The sequence below is a fragment of the Suillus paluster genome (genome assembly GCF_016628075.1).
Source record: "Suillus paluster strain FC165 chromosome Unknown EDB91scaffold_2, whole genome shotgun sequence".
NCBI classification, from domain to species: domain Eukaryota; kingdom Fungi; phylum Basidiomycota; class Agaricomycetes; order Boletales; family Suillaceae; genus Suillus; species Suillus paluster.
The window spans coordinates 878,748-897,385 of record NW_024537562.1 but is presented as its reverse complement, the minus strand read 5'-3'; the positions used below and the strand labels follow the sequence as shown (position 1 = coordinate 897,385).

Below are 18,638 nucleotides of genomic sequence, written 5' to 3'. Positions count from 1 at the left end.
TATTGGATGAGCTTGAGTGACCCCCTAGCAGCGATACTCGGGCTCGAGGTATTGTATATTCACGGAATGCACAGACTTGCACAGCTAAGTACTAGGACTCGACCACACAAAATTATTCATGAGATGAGATAAAACAATTGAATGAGTGTATGCTTATGAGTATGCATGTGCGTAGGCGGACAACGGGTAAAACACTCCACTCCACTCCCACTCCCACTCCCACTCACGCCTTCCCCTTCTTCTTCTTGTTCACAACCTTGAAGCCCCATTCTGGCTGAGCAGCCCGTGGCGTCGTCTTCACCACGTCCGCGATCGACACTTTTCCATTCCCATTCGTTCCTGGCCCAGCCATACCACTGGCCCGACGGCGCTTAACGAACTCTGCTGCGAACCGTCGTCCATCGAGCGTCGTGCTGTTCGCATAAATCAGGTCTGAAATGATCTCTGATGTCGTTGGGTCTGGGTCGAGAGGAAAAGAGAGGAGCATCTGCGTTATGTCTTCCACTGGTCCCACAAAATTGTATATCAGAAAAAGGCAATGAAACGAAGGAGAGTTACGCACGGTTCACGGAATGATTGAGCCCTTTCAGCGTGTCACTTAGCCACTTGAGGAAATCGTGTGAAGACATAGCGGGAGTGTCATCCATGCGTGGTGGTGTGGCAGCAGCAGCCTTTGTAACGATCTGCACAGTTGGGCGCACCGCTGTACCATTGGGGCGTGGTGTAGGCGCCGCTTGTGTAGATACCGATGGAGTGACAGTTGGGCGAGGAGGCGCAGACGCAGGTACAGGTGCATTTGTCTTGCCGTTTGCGCCAACCGTTGTCCATGCCCCACCACCAATCTGAGCACTTGGAACCACCTGCACAGCGTTCAAAGGGGATCAACAAATAGTCTTGCATTTCAGAGGCGTACACACCTTGAAAGTAGTCTCCGCATATGCGCGCCTTGCAGCCGTCGCCGCCATCGAATCCTTGAGACCTATCTTCTTCCGGCGCTCCTCTTCCTCCTGGATCTCCTTCATCGTCTTCTTGGCGGGCGTCGTACTCGCTGAGGTCCACACTGGAGCACTCGCTGCAGGCGTGCCCACAGCTTCTCCACCTCTTGGCGACACAGCGGCTCGTGAACCAGCTTGAGACGTCGGAAGTCCCCACGATGCGGTGAACAGTTGCGCATCCTCAACAACGGCAGGTGGTGGCGCATTGGCTCGTGCAAGCCGCTCGCGCTCAGCCGCCTTACGTGCCTCTGCCTTCTTTGCCTCTGCTTCCTGAATCTCGCGCAGACCGAGTGAACGCGTGCCTTTTGTCGCATCGTCCTCAGTCGCCCATGCAGGCTTCGGGACAGGAGATGGGCTCTTTAGGGCAGGTATGGGTGCGGGAGGTGCAGGCTTCGGTGCAGAGGCTGGGGCAGGTGCGTGGGCCTCACGAGCATTGGATTTAAGTTTGGCCTTGGACACCGCAAGTGCCGGGGACTCGATGTGTGGAGCGGCTGTTGCGGGGGCCAAAGGCGCTGGCTGAGATGTCTCTGGCACGGGTACGGGCGCAGTAGCAGCAGTAATTTCCTCTTCCTCTTCCCCAATGGCTGACACAGCAATGTCGTCCTCGTCCACCTTCTCGTACATCTTATTGTGCTGCCCGAGGTTGCTCACAGTGAGGCTGTTTGGGCCAGGGATTTCGCGCCACCCATCATCCACGACGCCTAGGGAGGCCGTCAGCCATGGCGAAGGCTCTTTTGACTTTGGGGCGGGACGAGCGGGTTGCGGGGGTTGACTCCAGGCTGCTGGAGGTGCCTGGGCAACTGGGGAGGCAGTAGGGATCTCAACCACCGGGCGACGTACAACAGTAAGTTCGGGCGCGCCCCACGGTGATGACACGTTCTCAGGCTGCACGGCAGACACCGGTGTCCGCACGTCAGGCGATTCAGCGACCTTCGTGAGAACTTCAACGAACGGCGATGTAGAGGAGCGCTGCTGTGGCAAGGCAGGGGACTGGGGGTAGTGTTGCACATAATGTGAGCCATTAATCCCGACGTTGTTGAAGCCTAGCCCGTTCGCCTCGACGGGTAGCCGTGCGATGGGCGAGTCGTGCGAGGTGCCGAGACTGCCCATGGTGTTGTACGTGCCATCGCCGTACGAGGGCTCCTGTGTGAAAGAGTGGCTCTGCGTAACTGGCATTGGCGCAGACATGATGCCCGAGCCGATGCCATTGTTGAAACCAGTAGCAAGGGAGTGCTCGCTGCCGCTAAAATGCTGGACATTCTGCGTCATAGAAGGTGGCCATTGTGAGTTACCGTTGTTCTTATAGGTGCTGAATGTGTCCAGGGATGAGGTTCTGCCGGGTGCTAGGTTGTTGAACGACGAGCGGGGGTCCCCGACTGGACCGAACGGACCTACATTGCCGGTGAAACTATGAGAGCCGAACCCCGAGTCACTAGTGTAAAGGCCTCCGATTCTACCGCCCAATGCAGAAGTATCGGGGGAGCCGTTGCCAAACCTGCCACCACCAAAGGATGAGGGGGGAGAATCTGAAGGAGAAGCACTATTATGATATGGGTCCAACGTTGCACTACGGAGAGTTCGGGTTGGCACAGGCTGGTATCCACTGAATGTATTATGTTCATGAGCAGGGGAGTAATTCTGGGAGGAATCGGTGCGAATACTGAGACCAGGAGGGCTGGTGGACATCGGGAATTGTGAAAGAAATATTTTCCCGCCGGCAGCCTGGCGGTCAAGAATCCCAACCGCAGTCCAATCCCGATCAATGTGAGTACGCTTCATCCTAAGGTCGGGAGTGAAATAGCCCTCATCAAACCATTTCTGCATTACATCAGCTTTGAAAGGACCTAGGAAGGGATATCACCTCTGGAGCTCGTGATAGCAATATGAGGAACTTACCTTGCACATGACCTTGAGGATCCAGATATGACCACTCAATGCTACCTGGATCCAGACCCGGTGGTGGACCAGCCGTCAGACTGTCGGCCACAGGGTTGGGATGGAAGTTCGCGTTGGTCCGCTCATTTTCGCCAAGATTCATCCCAGCCATACGACGGGCTACAGAATCTGCATTTAGAGTAGATCGCTGGTTTGGACTGTCAGTAGTTGTGTCGCGAGGCAGGGCATCGGCGATTGGAGATGATTGTTGAGAAGTACCAGAAAGGTCAGGTTGGAGCGCAGTGTTTTGTGCGACACTTGTGTCCTCCTCCACTTCTTTGATGTTAAGTCCTTTTACATCCTCTTCTCTGCCCTCCGGACGGGTCCCCGCGGAAGCTCCCCCAGCTTTCAGCATGCTTTCCGATGTTCGACGTCTAGCCATCCAAGAATCTCCACCGTTAAGCACACCGTCAAAACCTGAAGCAAAGCCGCCTATTCGGGTGCGAGGGGAAGGAAGTGCTCCGTCGCGCGGCGAGTTACCTTGGGTATTAGACACAGACAATTTACGAGGCAGTGCAAGCGGTGGTTGATCTTAGTAAACCTCGATCAGTGTCACAATATGGGTCAGGGACTTTCCAGTGTTCACCTGCTGTGCTATCTCTTCTCCTTCCCATGAGACTGAACCCTCTGATAGAACTCCCTCCTACGGTGTTGGAATGGTTCAACCTGGGTCTGTCAGATGGTGATGAAAGCGTGCTTATGAGATCGGTAGACTGGCGCCGTCGAAGTTCGGAATTAAGTGGCCCAGCAAAGAGCTGCATGCCTCGTGTGAGCCAATGAGGCCGAAGACATAAACTATAAGTCCAAATTGCCTGACCTTCTTTTCCGCGTCACCCATTTCGCGCAACGCTGTGGGTTCACTGCTGACTTCATGCACAATGCCCTCCCACCTCTCCACCTCTAATCCCAAACCACCTCTCCCACCACCCTCTTTGTAGATTCTGAGCATTGCTTCCTTGGAATATCTGAACGGACGGAATTCGTCGCGTCTCTCAGGCTCTGGTGCAGCGGCAGGTGTAACGAGTGCAGAATAAGTTGACGCGTTAGTTTGCTGTGTATTAGATGTTGCCGGAGGGGGTGGAGAGGGAGGTGCTTGGGGCCGAGCAGGCGTTTGTGGTGGCTTTGCGCGCATCCATTCGGGGCCAAAATGCATAGTTGTAGTAGCCATTTTTGTGGTAGTTAGTGCAGAACGATTGATTCTAATGGCTATTGCGTAGTGCAAGAGTGACTATTGAAAAATCTTAGCGGTATGGTTTGCACGTTTCCGTGGAAAATAGGATATGGACGCGATCTGAATTTAGGGCAGGCGACAGCCACCTCAACAACAACCAGTGGTACATAGATCAACTTGTGAAACGAAGCACGAGCTATCTACCATCCAGTAATATTAGAATAAGTAACGAACAACAGCCAACTTCCCCATTCACTCTCACTCTGGATTGATTCGCCATTTGTACACAGGGAGGGCTAGACAGGCACCTGAGTTAGAATCGAAGTGACATAAAGTGTTTTACCCACCTTGTAGTTTGCGTGCAGTGGGAATGATATAAAACCCTAGGAACAGCACGCCAAATGTCATGCATATAGCCGAAACGTAGTAGTATCCATCACGCTCCGTGATGCATTCCCCATTAATATCCGTGCAGACCTCCTTACCGTGATCAGAGACGCATTCAGCAGCTGGTTTGGAGTATCAGGCAGCACCCAAGCCAAAAAAAACCACTCATGCCTACCTCTTACCAGAACGTCGCTGTTCGCGTCCTTCACTTCACAGTACGCCTCGCTAAAGAAATCGACGCCTTTATCGGAGTATTAGTAGCGCTCGACGAACATGACTAACATTCACTCGCACCTTTCAATACAAAATACTTCGGCCACGTTCCTCCTAGATTAGTAAACGTGTTGAGTAACTAAATGGGCATGAGTCTGTCGATCAACAAGTAGGGAACCCTGCAGATCTCATACCGTCATGTAGGTCCCTCCAATGAGAGGATCAGATATTCTGGTGTGGAATGCTGAAATTCCAACGAACTGAATTGTCCTATGAAAGAAATCAGCCTTTGTCAGCACGTCATTGATTGGGCATACGATGCAAGTCCCTGTAGCACTGTGTGGATGATAAGGTAGATGAAAAACCCGTATGAAAGCGGGGGCGTCGGGAACCAGTAAACAATGAGCGTCGACACGAAGGCAAATGCTAGTCGGGGCCAAAATGCCCATATCCAAGGACGGAGTGGCTTGTCGCCGCTAGACCACTTCGCCGCAAACCAACCTCCCAATATTTGGAAAGGAAAATCTATGAGGACAACAATAGCAAGGTCTTCGCGACCTAAACCCTTCTCAATCATTTTCAAACTGGTGACTGCCTCATTGGCCTGAAATCCGATTTTTGCGAAGAAGTGCATGATGATGAGCGCCTGGACGTCTGAAAGATACGGTCAATTGCTAAAGGATACGAAAGTAGATCTGGTTACGCTTGAGCTTGCAGATGTTCCATATAGTCTTGTAAACGGATGTGACAGTCATTTCTGATTCATCTAATGACTCCTTGCCCTATGAAATTCATTTTGTCAGAAATTTGTTGTAAGATAATTCTCGATGAATAGTCACCTCTTTTTCAAAGAAGGTCAGCCAAAAAGTTACTCCAAAGCACAAGAGGCTGCATAAACGTAGATATGTGCTTAACGTGAGGCGCGGAATACCCCATCTCTCACTGCAAATCGTCTTTGAATAACTCAGGACGTTGAACTCGAACTGCTTACGCAAATGCTTCGCTGTTCAGCGCCAAGAAAACGGTAAAAGAAGCGAAGAAGCCTGTGTTCAACCCAATTGTCTGGCAGGTAGACGCGTAGGAAAGATTCTCCTGAGAGAGAAGCGTCAAAGCCCATCCTGAACTGATATCAGCAGTGACGATGCGTCAAAACAATTTAAGTACGAGCCATCAACAGCGATATCTGCAAAGCATGGATTAGCATAAACAAAAGGGAGCTACAAACGCACGCACCTTGCGTTGCAGAAAAGAGTACTAGTGACGTGAACACAAAAGTAAGTTCGTATATGTTATCCGCAGGCTGATTGCATGTCATTGTGGGCGCCTCAAAGTCTAGCAGTTACCACATACATTTTCCATCAATCTCCCCACGTTTGCTGCTATGTAGAGCATTAAGGAGCCAATTATGAGTTGCATGGGAATTATCCACGATTTTCGGCGACCAATGGAAGGAAGAAATGTTGAATCAACGATAGGGGACCATAATAGCTTGAGCGAATATGGGTAGTTAGATAATGCAAACACGCCAAGTTGTGAATATGATAGGTGTTCTCGGAGAATGAACGGAACGGAACCTGTGGAATATTAGTGAGTAGACAAAAAAAAAGCAGTGTATCATACCAAGGGCAAGACCCAGCTGTTCATAGAATAGTGAGCATCTCTCCCGGCGTAACATCCGAGGGAGAGAAATAACTCACAGGAATTCCTTGGATTAAATCTAATGGGATCATGAGGTCATGTCAACTGGATTGAAAGCTCGGAGAAAGGAAAGCGACCGACAGAGGATGATCAAAAGCGTCATTGCCTTTCTGTCTCTAGAGGACATAACCGTCTTTTTTGTTGCGTCTGCAAGAAATTGCGTGTCACCATCTTGGAGGTCTCGCCCAGCACTCGTTCGTTCCTCCTCAGACAATAAACTGAGTTCAATTTCTGAAGATGACCCTGTAGGCACGCGAGGTGATATTCGAATGCTGTCGAAAGAGGAAGATACGACTTTTTTGTGGAAAGACGCTAGCGGGGACATGTCAGCTTGACCGGTGTAGACCTCCACGTTAGCGTTGCTGGACCTGTGGCGCAAGTTCGGAGGATCCTCTGAAGGAGATTTGTTCCGGAGAGCAGACATGCGAAACAAAGTCGACGCGAGTTCGACCGTATTTGCTCGAGGGTAGGTGATAGAAAGCTGATCCGTTTGTTACAGGTGCAAGCAAGTGACACGATCGCGTTGACAGCAACGCCGGTCTCGATTACTATATTAGGTATGTTCCCATTAGCTTCCACTGTTGCCAAGTTCAAAACCTGAGATCACTATTGCTGTTCGTTAAACGCTTCTAACTAGTATTTTTTCAAAGTAGTCCAGAGCTTTATCAAGTATTTATGTTCTCATACTCTATCATGTTTCACTACTTTTTGACTGCAGTTGACATTTTCGGTGGAATCCATGTCTTTTTGGTTCTCGCCACAGCGACTCAACAACGGAACGCAATCGCTGAGCTGCTCACCCCCGCTTTACCATTCTCTACACGGCCCGGCGGTCTTTCGCGTGTCTTATTATTGATAACCTGTCCTGGTCTTCTATGACTGATCTGCCCGCGCGAAGTCCACGCTCTCGCTTAGGATTCAACAGCTGGACTGGGCCATCGGTCGCAAAACAGCGGCATCATGTGTGATACCACAGTCGGGCTCGTAATTGAAGGACACCGTCCGCGATCTCGGTTTGCCGGCAGGAACGAGTGGAAGATGCCTATGTAGGGCATTCTTACTAGCGATCAATCGATGGTCATTAATACTGATGCAGATATAGAGTACGTTATAGTTCACTTCTGTCTCGGCTCCAGCTGTCCTCAGCTGAAGGCACTCCAGAATCATTGCCGTAAGGCGGTCAGCTCATTCCATTATCTGCAGTGTAACTGACTTATGATTGTCAGATCTTAAACGACTGCTTTGTACCTTCCGAGTCGGTCAAGCAACTTAGCAAGGCTCATACTCAATGCAAATAAATAGTTTTCCCTCGGAAAGCGATCATCCCTATGCATTGGGCTAACTGTGATGCGGTGGCACGGCTTTGATTCCCAGTCCGTTGCTAATATGATGATTAGACACATCGCAAGGCAGCTGTTCTGTTTGCAGATATACTCAATACAGATTACGAAATGCAAATTCGTCCTATCTTCTTCGCATCCATCGCTCTGCTAACCATCATTCCGTATTAGGATCAAGTGCGATTCAGCAAACTCGCGGACAGGTACCGCAGCGACCCTCTGAGCTCAGTACGGTGCCTTTTCAATCGTAACTCGATCGAATGCATCATTGCCTTCTTCGAGTTCTCTCGCAGCTCATGCAATGTCCAGGACCTAGATCTAAGTCATCCAATCAGGCAAAGCCTCAATCGGGTACCAGGACTTACCAACTATGACTGATCAAATTTGCTTACGTCGGTGCAAGCACCGACTCAATCACAACGTCACGGCGAACAATCATAATCTGATCGATCTATAATGTTTGCTCAAAACACTACTGTAGTAGGACGCATAAAAAGGTATCTCTAATTTCATCCCAATTGTGCCTCTGCGACTCAGACGACATATCACCTCCAAGACTCTTCCAAACGGTTGCGCAGTTCCATGTTGTACATCTATCATTTCTCCGTTGCCTTCGCTTTTGTATACATATTACGCTTCTTTCAACAGCGACTCTCGTCTCTGTTCTTGCTGCGCCACGTCCCGGGTCCGAAGATTTCGTCCTGGGTGTGGGGTGAAGAAAAGGTGTTATATTATAATACACCCGGTGCCTTATATCTGGACTGGCACCGTTCATACGGCAAGGTTGTAAAGTTTACAGGGGCGTTTGGTGTAAGTACATTTCATTCGAACTTTATTGCCTCGCTGACTGCTCTCATAAGCATCAGCTACTTTCCATCACGGATCCGCACGCCATATCGTTTATTCTGGGAGAGGGCGCATATCAGTTTCCCAAGCCAAAAGGCGTGCGTGCCTGGTTTCGTACATTGCTTGGAGAGGGTATTCTCTGGGTGGAAGGTAATTCTTCAATGTAGATTATTTTTTAAACTCACTCACTGATGTATGTGGCAAGGCAAAGAAGCTCATGAGAAGCAACGGCGTACCGTTGGGCCAGCATTAAGGTAACGAGCATATTACCTCGGTGGTATCTCTACCTTGACACAGCTTCAGTCCGCAGTCTGCGCGCAATTTGACGCCAGTATTCTACGAAAATGCTACCAAAGTAAGGTGCATATGTCGTGTTGGATGCGTTTTGAACTTCTTCCAGATGGTTTCTCAATGGCATAGGCTTTTCGATGCCCAACATAGCGATGAAATCATGATTGAGATGACCAATTGGGCTGGGCGTTTTGCGTGTGTATTACCCTCAAGCGTATCGCGTGTGTACTCATTTGAATCCTCAGGTTGGACACAGTTGGTCGAGCAACGTTTTCGTACGACTTTGACTGCCTTCGAGGCCAGCCACACGCTTTGGCGGAAACCCTAGACGGCTTGACGAACCACGAAAAATCGCTCACCTCGTTTTACATGAAAGCTCTCTTTTGGCTATTTCCATCTATCTTGCACCTCGGCAAGAAAGGACAGATGATCAGAAAAACTCGAAAAGAACTTGGGGATCTTGCTACGAATATCTTGAAGGATGCGGAAGCTGTCAGTGATCCGAACAGTAAGACGCTGATGTCGCTGATGCGTATGGTTTTCAATTATTCGAGGATCATTGCTTCACTGACACCATTCACACCACAGTCCGAGCTGATAAAGCCACTGCCAATGTACGTATGGATGACGAGCAAGTTGCAGCGCAGATGCGAACTATCATTTCCGCTGGTTATGAACCAGTTTCTGCCACGATCGCTGTACGTTCGCTTAACTAGTTTCAAAGTCTAACTGACAGTGTCTTCCAGTGGTTGTTTTTTGAGCTTGCTACAAATGAGGAATGGCAGCAAGCAATCCGCGATGAAGTTTCCACTGCTGGAGATCCCACATTTGACGAACTCAACAATTGCTACCCACTTCTCGACGCATTTTTCCTGGAGACGCTTCGCATTCATCCACCTGTTCTCGAGAATCATCACGAGGTAAGGTCAAATGCAGCTGGCTGAAAGATTTACCAAAATTTGTTTGCGTAGGCTGCTGAAACCATCAGCGTACCTCTTTCGGAACCAGTAACAGGATCTGGTGATCTTCACCTCGTCATTCCGAAGGGCACTATTATTTCATTGCCTGTCAATGTAATTCAAAAGGACACGTTAATCTGGGGATTCGACGCGGACGCCTTCCGACCAGAACGCTGGCTCCACCGCGGTGCCAGGACCAGCCGCGAGCTGTTGGCTTTTAGTGTTGGGTAAGCGTACACCCTTTTGGTGCTAGATTTCTTTCGCTGACCCCTGACAGCCCCCGGGGCTGCCTCGGGCGAAACTTTGCAGCTGCCGAAATAAAGGTTGGTGCTGATGATGTACGTCCTTGGACACCCCACCTGACCATGATGTGGCGAAGGTTCTGACAGTGACTCTACTCCGCCACTTTGCCTTCTCCTGTCCACATGAGATTGAGGCTTTTCAAAGTTTTGTCATTCGTCCCCGAGTAAAGGGAGAAGGCTCGAGCTCGCTACCACTTATGGTTCGCAGAACACTATAACAACTCACATTTTGCAACGCACTTCTAGAACTTGAATTTTTGTTTCATGACGGACGCTTTCGCTCATTTGCAAGCGAGGATTTTAGTGTTTCAGTCACCCTGAAACCAGTTCTCAACAGTTTCATCCAGCGTAGCATAGAGGGTCTAATCTACGACTTTGCTTCCTACATCTCTCGTCTCGTGGTGATGGTTCATTCCGACGGTAGCTAGCCTCCTGACCATCACATTTATTCACTTACACCGATATCTCGAGTTCACTCAAGAGAACCAGGCGACAATGGGTGCGCTACTGTAACAACATCCACGAGTGTGGAATAACCCAATAAGACAGTCAAGCTCGGCAGCTGACAAGACCATAAATACGAGTGAATGGTGGTGATACCACCTATTCCTTCTTTTGCTTTTTCGCCCTTGGTTTCTCCAAATCAATTTCTTCAGCGTCGTCGTCGTCATCTTCACTGTCCTCTTCCTCAGAATCAAGCTCGTCACCAGCGACATTACCCATGAAGTAATCTGTGGCCTCGGAGAAAATCTCATTGGCAATCTGTGTGCCAATCTAGAAAATATGTCAAGTTAAGCGTTTGCGGCGACTGAGTGGCGACGCTTACTTCAAAGGGGTCATCTGCAATCTCAAAGAAGTTGAAGAAGCTGCCAGCTTCTGCGGGCATATCGTCGTCCCCATCCACCTCAGCCACACGGGGGTGGAGTTTGGTCAGGGCATTCTCAGGATCCTTCCAATGAATTGTAATGGCCTACCAGAAGGTTAACAGTGTGATTCTGTGAGGACGCACTAACTTACGGAAGGCTGGACATCACGGGCCCAAGAAAAGTCGAGCATGGAGTCAGTGATGCCATCCGCATCAGGCTTGTCGTCTGAAGCGGCGGGTGGAGGTACGTATTTGTACTCCTTTTTCAAGACGGAGTCAGTAAAGTATGGGTTTGCCTTGAAATACTGTCATGACAATTTAGTTTGTTGATTGGTGCATATCAATAATAACGTACGAATTCAATAGCGTAGCATCGTGGTTCCTTAGGATCACGAACGATCCACAAATCTTCAAGGTAGCTCAGCGCAAGTTGATCAATATTGTGTTGTGCATGGAAAGAGATCATGGTGTTGTTCATGAGAGCCACAGGCCAAAATTTCTCTATCGATTTAACGACAGCACGGCGTTTTTCATAGACTGGGGTCAATTTTTGCATAGCCTGGCGCTCTTGAAGATTATCAATTTGCGTTACTACTTTTTCTGAGCCATACACTGGGAAACTCACCTATGACAAGTTCGACGCGTTGGATGTCTTTTTGGATGTCCTGGAGTTTTAGAGCATCTTCATCGTTGAGTTCGACATGTGCCAGAGGATTTTTCTCGACGTCTGTACCGGGGGAAGCGCGTTTTTTGCCAGACATGATGAGGAAAGTACACAGGAGGATTAAGCTTCAGAGTCCAGACCAACTCCACACATATGCTACGCGACGCGCCACAGCGGAGTTTGGATTCTGTCAGGCGGCGCCAAAATGGGAAATTTTCTAGACTTAGTCAGCCAATCAGCACCTCAAAAGCAGATTTGTACATGAAGAAGAATTGAAGAGGGCATATATTCGACAGGAATAGTGTCGGAATAGCAAGAAATGTAGGCGGTATATAGCTCAACAACTCGGGTCTCAATCCACTCTCTTCTTCGTCCCCTCCTCCATCCCATTGACCGTCAAAGCTCTCTTTCGCCCGTTCAAGAGTAGCTTGGCTCCAAAGCCATCCGATTGGCCAGAAAGGTCCAACTTCTGAGCTAGAGGGCCAGTGAGACCCTTCCCGTTGTGGGCTGAGCGAAAGCCTGGTCCTTCGTAATGGATGACATCCGTGGGAGGAATAAGCCGAGGCCACGAGACATACTCGATGCCATGCACCATCATGAACATGACAGCCAACGAGGCGATAACGAACCACAGCATGAAATAATACAATAGGGAATAATCTGCGCTACAGTCAGCGATTTGCGCTGAGTGTTGTAGAGATTGTAGCTCACCTGACGTCCGTGGCAGAGTGAGTCCGGCGCAGATCATGAAAAGCGAGAACGCCAAGATGTAAGGAACCTGAAGGAGCAAATTTAACGGTGACTGTCACAAGTGTCGTACAAACGTACCGATCGAATTATTAGTGGTCGCGTGTCAGCGATCAAGGATGCAGCAGTGACTGGATTCTTCTGGGGAGTCCAAGCTCCAGTAACAAGGTCAAATCCATCCTGTGACACGTCAGGGTAACGAAGTTAACTCTGATGGGAGGCACGAACTTGTCTAGCGCCGTCAAAGTGATTGTTCTTAATGTATCGCATGACACTCTTGTACCCATCTTGAAGAGCACCGATTTTCGTTCGCCTGTTTGTACGAGTGAAATCTGTCTTAAGTGCCCCAGAGCCTGCATAAGCCTTCGAGATTAAGTCTGCATGGTCGGCCCACACTGAACAACGTAATGAGTATGTCATAGAAAATGAGACTGCAGCGACGGTCTTACTCTCACGGAAACCTCTGGTCAAGGCTTCAAAGTCGTCCAGTTCTTCGTTATCGGATAGCACTCCGATGGCTTTCATTTGTCGATTAAGCGTCCATTTCGCCAGAGCTGCTTGGACTACGTTCGTCCGATCCAAATTAGTCCATACAATTTGTCCTCATCACGCCTGTCTGTATTCGTACGGCCTTATCCTGTGCCGTGTCGAGGTGGAAGTATCTGCTTTCGCATGAGTAAACAGACTGTTGAGGATTGCTCGTTCGTACCCTTGCTGAACGAGGTCCTCCTGCATCTTCTCGATGAGAACACTGATGCGATCCCATCGCATGTGTTTGCACTCGTTGTGAAAGTCAAAGTATTGATACTTCACTTCTGGAATTTCAACCTAAAACACGTCAATGAGATGCGGACGAAGTGCAACGGCAACATACTTGTGAGACGGCGCGTTCGTAGGCCTCCTTTACCGGTTGCTCGTGGCCTTTTTGATTCACCAGATTGATAAGACTTTGGCTGCCATATTGTGAAACTTGCTCCCGAAAGTGACGCTTAGCCATGTCAACCTGTAAGGGGTCAAGCAACGACGCCCGTCAAAAACGAAAGATGAATTACCGTCTCCTCAAGGTCCATGACCTGCAAATCAGGCTTATATCTGAGCGTATTGATCTCAGCCCAGAAAACCGGCGCGCTGCCTCTAATCTGAGTGAAGCTCAGTTTGTGAGTCAAGTTCTCGGCAAGTGATAAGCGACCCGCGGCTTGCTCGTCGACCAGGAGAATTTGTTCGGTCTCGTTGAAATTGGCAACGTGGCCTTCATGGTCGATGCCACGACGGAAGTACCTCGTGCCGGCGCGATAGCGTGACCGTCGACTGATGAGGCAAAGTTGAATGCGGTGTCCGTGGATATATACAGTACGCATGTCGAACGCTGGAGGTCATCAACTATCAGAATTGCAGCAGAAAAGTCGAGGCGCAGACTTACTGCCATAGATAATTGGAAGAATGTAAGGACTGAGCTGCATAAATTATGAGATGTGTACTAGAACTCGAGACAAGCGACTCACATCATGTGCGATGTCTGTGTCTGTGAGTCTAGACTGTAAAAATCTGTGAGGAGTCGTGCATTAATATGCATATTCCGCAAGACTGGATGAATGACCAACTTGTTCCAGAAAAACCTGTCGTCAGTCTAACAGTCGGTCAGCTCCATGACTTCAAGGTCATATCTTGGCACTCACCACCTCCCATAAGGCCTTTCTCTCTTCGTTGTCCCGTTCTTGCCATTGTACCTGGAGTGTCCTCGACAAGTCCCAACCATAGCTGAATAAGAAGTAACCACCGAGGAGATGCGACCGAACCAACGCCAACAAGTGTCCCTCTACGGGGTGGGGTGGATTCTGGACAGAGACATTCGGATTTAGAGGCAGAATGTCAAAGTCAACCGCGCGGTATATGTCGTGGCCCATGAGGCGCGCACGGTGTTCGCGACCTGTCATTACAATAACATACTCCGCTGTAATATGGATCGATATATGCAAAGTGGGCTCTGGAAGTAGCAGCACATACAAAGAGCCAGTGAAATCATCCCCAGTATCCCGTATATTGTCTTGCCATATCTCGAGGCGGTCGGAGGGACAGGTGTGTTCGGGGCTGCGCAGAGTCATATTTAGTTGTAATACCAAAGATATCAGCCAGCTCACCGTTGAGAACTATATCGCCGGTGGCCCTGTGTATGGTGAGAGACTGCGCTCCAATGGGTTCCACAGGGACAAAGGTGTAGGCATCCTGGCCGTCAATAAATCTGCGAAAAAAAGGTTAGCAGAAGGGAAGAAATTTAGTGGAGAACAAATCGCACAGATTAAGTCTCTGGTATATGGGCTTCATGGTAGTCGCGCGTTGAGTAGCGGTGTGGAAGGAAATGTTGAGTGGAGCGCGTCGCGGTGTGCTGTTTCCTCGTGGCTGAGTCTGAAACGCAGCGTGCACTCAACGCTTGACTAGAGTCGCCATGGTCAAGCTCACCCCCGAGCTGCTCGCGCAGGCCCCGTCTGCACTCAACCCCGTAAAAGAGCGGCAGCTCGATCTACGAGGTAAGCTCGTAAAAATCCGTTGCATCTCAAATTGTGTTCATATCATTCTGAAGGTTACAAAATTCCTACCATCGAAAACCTTGGTGTGACCAAGGTAAGAGCATCGGCCTCATGGTCATCCTGGCAGTGATATTATAACGTGCATTTCGAATAGGACCAACACGATGCTATAGATTTCACAGATAATTCGATCACCGTGTTGGGCAATCTGCCCTTGCTCAAACGACTACGAACGCTCCTTCTCGCCAACAATCGAATCGCCTCAATTTCACCTTCGATTCACCTTTCAGTTCCTAATTTAACAACTCTCGTTCTTACTGGTAACAGTGTCGCTGAGCTTGGCGATCTAGAGCCTCTCAGGGAGATCAAAGGATTGAAGTATCTTGCCCTGTTGGGCAACCCTGTGAGGGAAAAGAAATGGTATCGCGAGTGGCTTGCGTGGAGAATACCATCGCTGAGAGTTCTGGATTTTCAGAGGATCCGCGATAAGGTGCGCCCACGACGTTCGAAACTCCGCGCGGTCAATAGCTCAGCACATTCGCACCTTTCAGGAGCGGGAGGCGGGAAAGTCTTTATTCCTCACGGCGGAAGGCTTACCCACTGCCCTTGCAACGACGATATCGACCACTGTATCGAAGCAGGGTTCAAAAGCAGCTGTCACTCTTGACGAGCCCAAGCCAGCGGCGCTGTCAGGGAAGGCGGGTCGGTTGATGTCAAAAGAAGACGCCGAGAAGGTCAAACAGGCCATTGCAAAGGCAACCTCTATCGAGGAAATCAGGAGGTTGGAGAGAAGTTTGAGAGAGGGATACATGCCCTCCATGGAGTCTGTAGGTGCATGACTGTACTTAGAACTGTATTTTTGCATAATATCTACTTTGGCTGTTGAGAGCCACACGAATGCCTCCTAGGACATATCTATGATTCACGAAGACTTCGCAACCCGTAGCTTCCGATCCACAGGCCGTGAAAGGTGCTGTTGAGAGCCCCACGGATGCCCATATCTAGTATAGATTTCGAATCGCAACCAAATAGCTTCCGATCCACAGGCCGTGAAAGGTCAAGGCAATGAATGCACCCACGTTGGCCAGCGAGCTAATGCGACGTAACATTCTAAACTTCGCATGCAAGGCCTTCATTCGGTCAGAAACCTACATCTTCATCAGTGCTTTATTATGATCAAAAGGACAGCAAGAGCTTACTTCGGTATCGTTGCAGTTTTCGCCTTCTTCTTTCTCCAATTTATGTTGCTGGGACATGGTCCTGTTGTGCACATGAGGATTCAGTAGCTGACGCTCTTGTAAGTGCATTGCACCTGCCTACTAGTCATTGGCCCAACAACAAATTGGTTGCAGACCTGTAGCGCTACGACACTTGCGAGCACATACGCCTGCGCGACGTCAGGCCGTTTAAAAGGACTGGCGAGGTGGGAAAGAAGTGCGGGATGGGCCCATGTCCAAACCCCCAACAAAGCCGAGGCGAATATAGTCGAGAAAGTAAAGTACTTGTGTTGAAGAGCGCCGAACTGCTGTCGAGCTGTTTCAACCAAGTAGTCTGGTTATTGACGGCACGATGTACGTGTCAACTGGAAAGACGAACGCAGCGTCCGCAAAGCAATGAATCCTGCACACACGTCAGTCAGAGAGGCAGATGCAACGATATAGAGGCTCATACCTCCATAGAATGACACCCACACGGCTGGATTTAAATTCGTCTCAGCACAAACGGAGATCATGTATGTTAGAAACAATCGCACTTACACAACGCATAGAACCAGACATAGGCTAGAAGGCAAACGCTTTCATACGACAACATGCCAATGGGGGCCCGGGAGGCTGGTGATAAGATTTCAATGAATGCCTAGGTTAGCTAGGGGAGAGAACTGGTATGAGAGAGGGTAGGAGTGGTACCGAGTTGGAGTGCCGATTCATCAACACAGTTCTTATATGATGAGTGTGTGCTGGCACTTGCTGGGTGGGTGTTTACCCTAGGGTAAATACAATAACAATTGCGATACGTGGCACAATATTCTCCATGTAACGGTAGTCATTAAGAGTGCATCGCCCAATCCCCTGACACCATCCCTTGCCTGCCCATCCCCCTCCTCCTTGGGCCAGGTATAGCGCGATCCTCCCGCGACCCTACTGTAAGCACAAGGTGCTTGTCAACAAGCTACATGACAAGCGCCCATATTGATCAAAACTGAATCGGGAAACTGACAAGAGACCACTCACGTCATTCAATATGTTTGTCGATTTCGTAAGCGACGAGAGAAATGCAGTGAGCTGGACGTCTTCATACTCCTGCATGACGTATCAGTAAGGAAGGGAGTAGATGAGCGAATCAGTCGAGGACGTCAAGGAGACAAGGCGCCCACAGTGTTGAATTCCTCGCGGAAGCTCTTGTTTTCACTAGCCGGTAACGAGGCAATTAATGCTGACAAGGATCGAAGAGTTGTATGATCTGTCGGAACTTGACCTACGTACAACGAGAAGGAATCATCCATGTTATCGGCCTTGAAGCAGCAGGCGCATACAACACACCTGCGATCACGTTCGTCACATACTGCACAAGGACCAAGATTCGCTCATGTAACATTTTGACTGCTGCCCGCTGAGCCTGAAGATGAGATTCCACTAGAGAGAAGAAGCCAAACGATGATGAGGTTCCGCGATAGTAGAAGGACCAATTTACCTACAACTGGTACTTCCCCCGCCACCCTTGGCTGTCCAGTCGACAGCAATACGCTCAGCTTCACCTGTCTCTACCTTGTATGGTGCCTCTATGAACACAGAACGTGTCTTCTTATCCCTTATTTCAATGGTAGGTTCATAAGCTTTGAAAGGTAGTGTCTGCCCAGTGATATCAGATGATGGTGGAGCTATCGTAGAGGGTTGTAGGACAAGCAGGAGTGGCGTCGAGCAGTACCCTGTGAACTGCGAGCTATGAACTTCACCAATGAGAAGTCTGAAAGAATGAACATGCCTGCTCATGAAACGCGATGTGGCGAGAAGTCGGCACAGGAGCTACCGTGTACCACCCAATAAACTCTAAAGAGGGGAACACCTGTTTATCTTCGACAAGGAAATGGTTCGGCCAGCGAGGACGTGGATAACACGAAATTTCTTACACTGATCTCGTCTAGACACCAAAAATCCATGATCTACAAGGTCATCGCGACCCTCTTCTGTGGCAAGTTCGAATGTGTTTACAATCTCGACTTCTCGGCCATTCTGCGTGCCTAGCAGTGCGCCGAGCACTGATCATTCTACCGTTAGTGATAGTTATGAGCACACGGGAGAAAGGAACACGCCGAAAGGTGAATTGGACCGAGTCTGAAGCTTGAGTCTCGTCAAGTGTTCTGAGATGTTCAGGATCGGTAGGGGATGCCTGAACGACAACGTCAATGATATTAACAGTGTCAGTAAGAAAGTAGACTAACAGAGACAAAGATAATCCAGAGGTTGTGCTAGAGGGAAGGACGACAGATTGCTCATCTGTATCCATATGTGAAGTCATGGTAGACGGTGAGATTGAAGAGTACTACAGTTTTGGATCAGTAGATCAAGCAAAATAATAGGAGAGCAAAAATATTCCCATTAGCCGACTTGAACGACTGACCTCGTCATTACTAGTGACGCGCTCTACCAACTGAGCTAAACGGGATACAGTAGTTACAATTATAATTATTTCATGTTCATCA

At 49.3% G+C, this 18,638-nt stretch overlaps 8 protein-coding genes and 1 non-coding gene across 9 annotated transcripts; 2 read left to right on the top strand and 7 right to left on the bottom strand.

Moving 5' to 3' along the window:
* Nucleotides 1-23: 23 nt before the first annotated feature.
* On the bottom strand, nt 24-4,191 carry EDB91DRAFT_270280 (uncharacterized protein). The gene is made up of 6 exons (XM_041326660.1): nt 3,748-4,191; nt 3,517-3,685; nt 2,892-3,461; nt 918-2,839; nt 563-860; nt 24-504 (listed from the first exon to the last, which is right to left on the bottom strand). The coding sequence occupies exons 1-6, from the start codon at nt 4,096-4,098 to the stop codon at nt 224-226; spliced, it is 3,591 nt and encodes a 1,196-aa protein (XP_041183772.1). The 5' UTR covers nt 4,099-4,191; the 3' UTR covers nt 24-223.
* A 1-nt stretch (nt 4,192) lies between these two features.
* Nucleotides 4,193-6,724, bottom strand: EDB91DRAFT_1277022 (acetyl-coenzyme A transporter 1; the record flags this gene model as incomplete). The annotated part of the gene is made up of 14 exons (XM_041324669.1): nt 4,193-4,397; nt 4,449-4,610; nt 4,664-4,729; nt 4,783-4,840; nt 4,896-4,971; nt 5,019-5,355; nt 5,405-5,483; nt 5,541-5,643; nt 5,693-5,824; nt 5,931-6,001; nt 6,052-6,275; nt 6,322-6,337; nt 6,399-6,418; nt 6,481-6,724. 14 exons carry the CDS (start codon nt 6,722-6,724, stop codon nt 4,360-4,362), a joined length of 1,626 nt encoding a protein of 541 aa, XP_041183771.1. The 3' UTR covers nt 4,193-4,359.
* A 1,597-nt stretch (nt 6,725-8,321) lies between these two features.
* Nucleotides 8,322-10,355, top strand: EDB91DRAFT_1043002 (cytochrome P450; the record flags this gene model as incomplete). Its single annotated transcript, XM_041313036.1, has 11 exons — nt 8,322-8,549; nt 8,600-8,735; nt 8,791-8,839; nt 8,889-8,940; nt 8,986-9,071; nt 9,122-9,408; nt 9,465-9,574; nt 9,623-9,796; nt 9,848-10,062; nt 10,113-10,158; nt 10,215-10,355. The coding sequence occupies 11 exons, from the start codon at nt 8,322-8,324 to the stop codon at nt 10,353-10,355; spliced, it is 1,524 nt and encodes a 507-aa protein (XP_041183770.1).
* Nucleotides 10,356-10,740: 385 nt separating this feature from the next.
* On the bottom strand, nt 10,741-11,763 carry EDB91DRAFT_1242262 (uncharacterized protein; the record flags this gene model as incomplete). The annotated part of the gene is made up of 5 exons (XM_041322169.1): nt 10,741-10,911; nt 10,964-11,107; nt 11,155-11,307; nt 11,358-11,569; nt 11,628-11,763. 5 exons carry the CDS (start codon nt 11,761-11,763, stop codon nt 10,741-10,743), a joined length of 816 nt encoding a protein of 271 aa, XP_041183769.1.
* Nucleotides 11,764-11,923: 160 nt separating this feature from the next.
* Nucleotides 11,924-14,818, bottom strand: EDB91DRAFT_1097062 (phosphoinositide polyphosphatase). Its single transcript, XM_041317032.1, has 16 exons — nt 14,707-14,818; nt 14,552-14,652; nt 14,418-14,501; nt 14,090-14,364; nt 14,015-14,040; nt 13,916-13,958; nt 13,834-13,867; nt 13,466-13,779; nt 13,288-13,416; nt 13,123-13,241; nt 13,008-13,075; nt 12,863-12,976; nt 12,642-12,808; nt 12,495-12,593; nt 12,378-12,444; nt 11,924-12,326 (listed from the first exon to the last, which is right to left on the bottom strand). The coding sequence occupies exons 1-16, from the start codon at nt 14,733-14,735 to the stop codon at nt 12,019-12,021; spliced, it is 1,977 nt and encodes a 658-aa protein (XP_041183768.1). The 5' UTR covers nt 14,736-14,818; the 3' UTR covers nt 11,924-12,018.
* Nucleotides 14,819-15,837, top strand: EDB91DRAFT_1097054 (L domain-like protein). The gene is made up of 4 exons (XM_041317031.1): nt 14,819-14,938; nt 14,992-15,032; nt 15,093-15,428; nt 15,490-15,837. The coding sequence occupies exons 1-4, from the start codon at nt 14,857-14,859 to the stop codon at nt 15,775-15,777; spliced, it is 747 nt and encodes a 248-aa protein (XP_041183767.1). The 5' UTR covers nt 14,819-14,856; the 3' UTR covers nt 15,778-15,837.
* EDB91DRAFT_1097048 (uncharacterized protein) lies at nt 15,838-16,909 on the bottom strand. The gene is made up of 6 exons (XM_041317030.1): nt 16,696-16,909; nt 16,610-16,633; nt 16,535-16,558; nt 16,255-16,471; nt 16,138-16,198; nt 15,838-16,086 (listed from the first exon to the last, which is right to left on the bottom strand). Exons 1-6 carry the CDS (start codon nt 16,748-16,750, stop codon nt 15,940-15,942), a joined length of 528 nt encoding a protein of 175 aa, XP_041183766.1. The 5' UTR covers nt 16,751-16,909; the 3' UTR covers nt 15,838-15,939.
* EDB91DRAFT_1097041 (maintenance of mitochondrial structure and function-domain-containing protein) lies at nt 16,910-18,515 on the bottom strand. The gene is made up of 9 exons (XM_041317029.1): nt 18,378-18,515; nt 18,249-18,325; nt 18,066-18,194; nt 17,921-18,009; nt 17,634-17,871; nt 17,479-17,571; nt 17,313-17,413; nt 17,170-17,238; nt 16,910-17,107 (listed from the first exon to the last, which is right to left on the bottom strand). The coding sequence occupies exons 1-9, from the start codon at nt 18,452-18,454 to the stop codon at nt 16,985-16,987; spliced, it is 996 nt and encodes a 331-aa protein (XP_041183765.1). The 5' UTR covers nt 18,455-18,515; the 3' UTR covers nt 16,910-16,984.
* A 13-nt stretch (nt 18,516-18,528) lies between these two features.
* EDB91DRAFT_t17 lies at nt 18,529-18,601 on the bottom strand. Its single transcript has one exon. It is a non-coding gene; the product is annotated as a tRNA-Thr (tRNA).
* Nucleotides 18,602-18,638: the final 37 nt, after the last annotated feature.

Coding starts and splice junctions, on each gene's coding strand:
- EDB91DRAFT_270280 (XM_041326660.1), bottom strand. CDS start 4,098: ATGGCTACTACAACTATGCATTTTGGCCCCGAATGGATGCGCGCAAAG. Junction 3,686..3,747: donor TGGGTGACGCGGAAAAGAAG/GTCAGGCAATTT, acceptor CGAGGCATGCAG/CTCTTTGCTGGGCCACTTAA. Junction 3,462..3,516: donor GAGAAGAGATAGCACAGCAG/GTGAACACTGGA, acceptor AGGTTTACTAAG/ATCAACCACCGCTTGCACTG.
- EDB91DRAFT_1097048 (XM_041317030.1), bottom strand. CDS start 16,750: ATGTTGTCGTATGAAAGCGTTTGCCTTCTAGCCTATGTCTGGTTCTAT. Junction 16,634..16,695: donor TGTCTGGTTCTATGCGTTGT/GTAAGTGCGATT, acceptor ATTTAAATCCAG/CCGTGTGGGTGTCATTCTAT. Junction 16,559..16,609: donor GTGGGTGTCATTCTATGGAG/GTATGAGCCTCT, acceptor ACGTGTGTGCAG/GATTCATTGCTTTGCGGACG.
- EDB91DRAFT_1097041 (XM_041317029.1), bottom strand. CDS start 18,454: ATGACTTCACATATGGATACAGATGAGCAATCTGTCGTCCTTCCCTCT. Junction 18,326..18,377: donor TCTGGATTATCTTTGTCTCT/GTTAGTCTACTT, acceptor GTTGTCGTTCAG/GCATCCCCTACCGATCCTGA. Junction 18,010..18,065: donor GGTGTCTAGACGAGATCAGT/GTAAGAAATTTC, acceptor TCCTTGTCGAAG/ATAAACAGGTGTTCCCCTCT.
- EDB91DRAFT_1097062 (XM_041317032.1), bottom strand. CDS start 14,735: ATGAAGCCCATATACCAGAGACTTAATCT. Junction 13,780..13,833: donor TCTTCCAATTATCTATGGCA/GTAAGTCTGCGC, acceptor GATGACCTCCAG/CGTTCGACATGCGTACTGTA. Junction 12,809..12,862: donor GACCAGAGGTTTCCGTGAGA/GTAAGACCGTCG, acceptor TACGTTGTTCAG/TGTGGGCCGACCATGCAGAC.
- EDB91DRAFT_1097054 (XM_041317031.1), top strand. CDS start 14,857: ATGGTCAAGCTCACCCCCGAGCTGCTCGCGCAGGCCCCGTCTGCACTC. Junction 14,939..14,991: donor GCGGCAGCTCGATCTACGAG/GTAAGCTCGTAA, acceptor ATCATTCTGAAG/GTTACAAAATTCCTACCATC. Junction 15,429..15,489: donor TTCAGAGGATCCGCGATAAG/GTGCGCCCACGA, acceptor CGCACCTTTCAG/GAGCGGGAGGCGGGAAAGTC.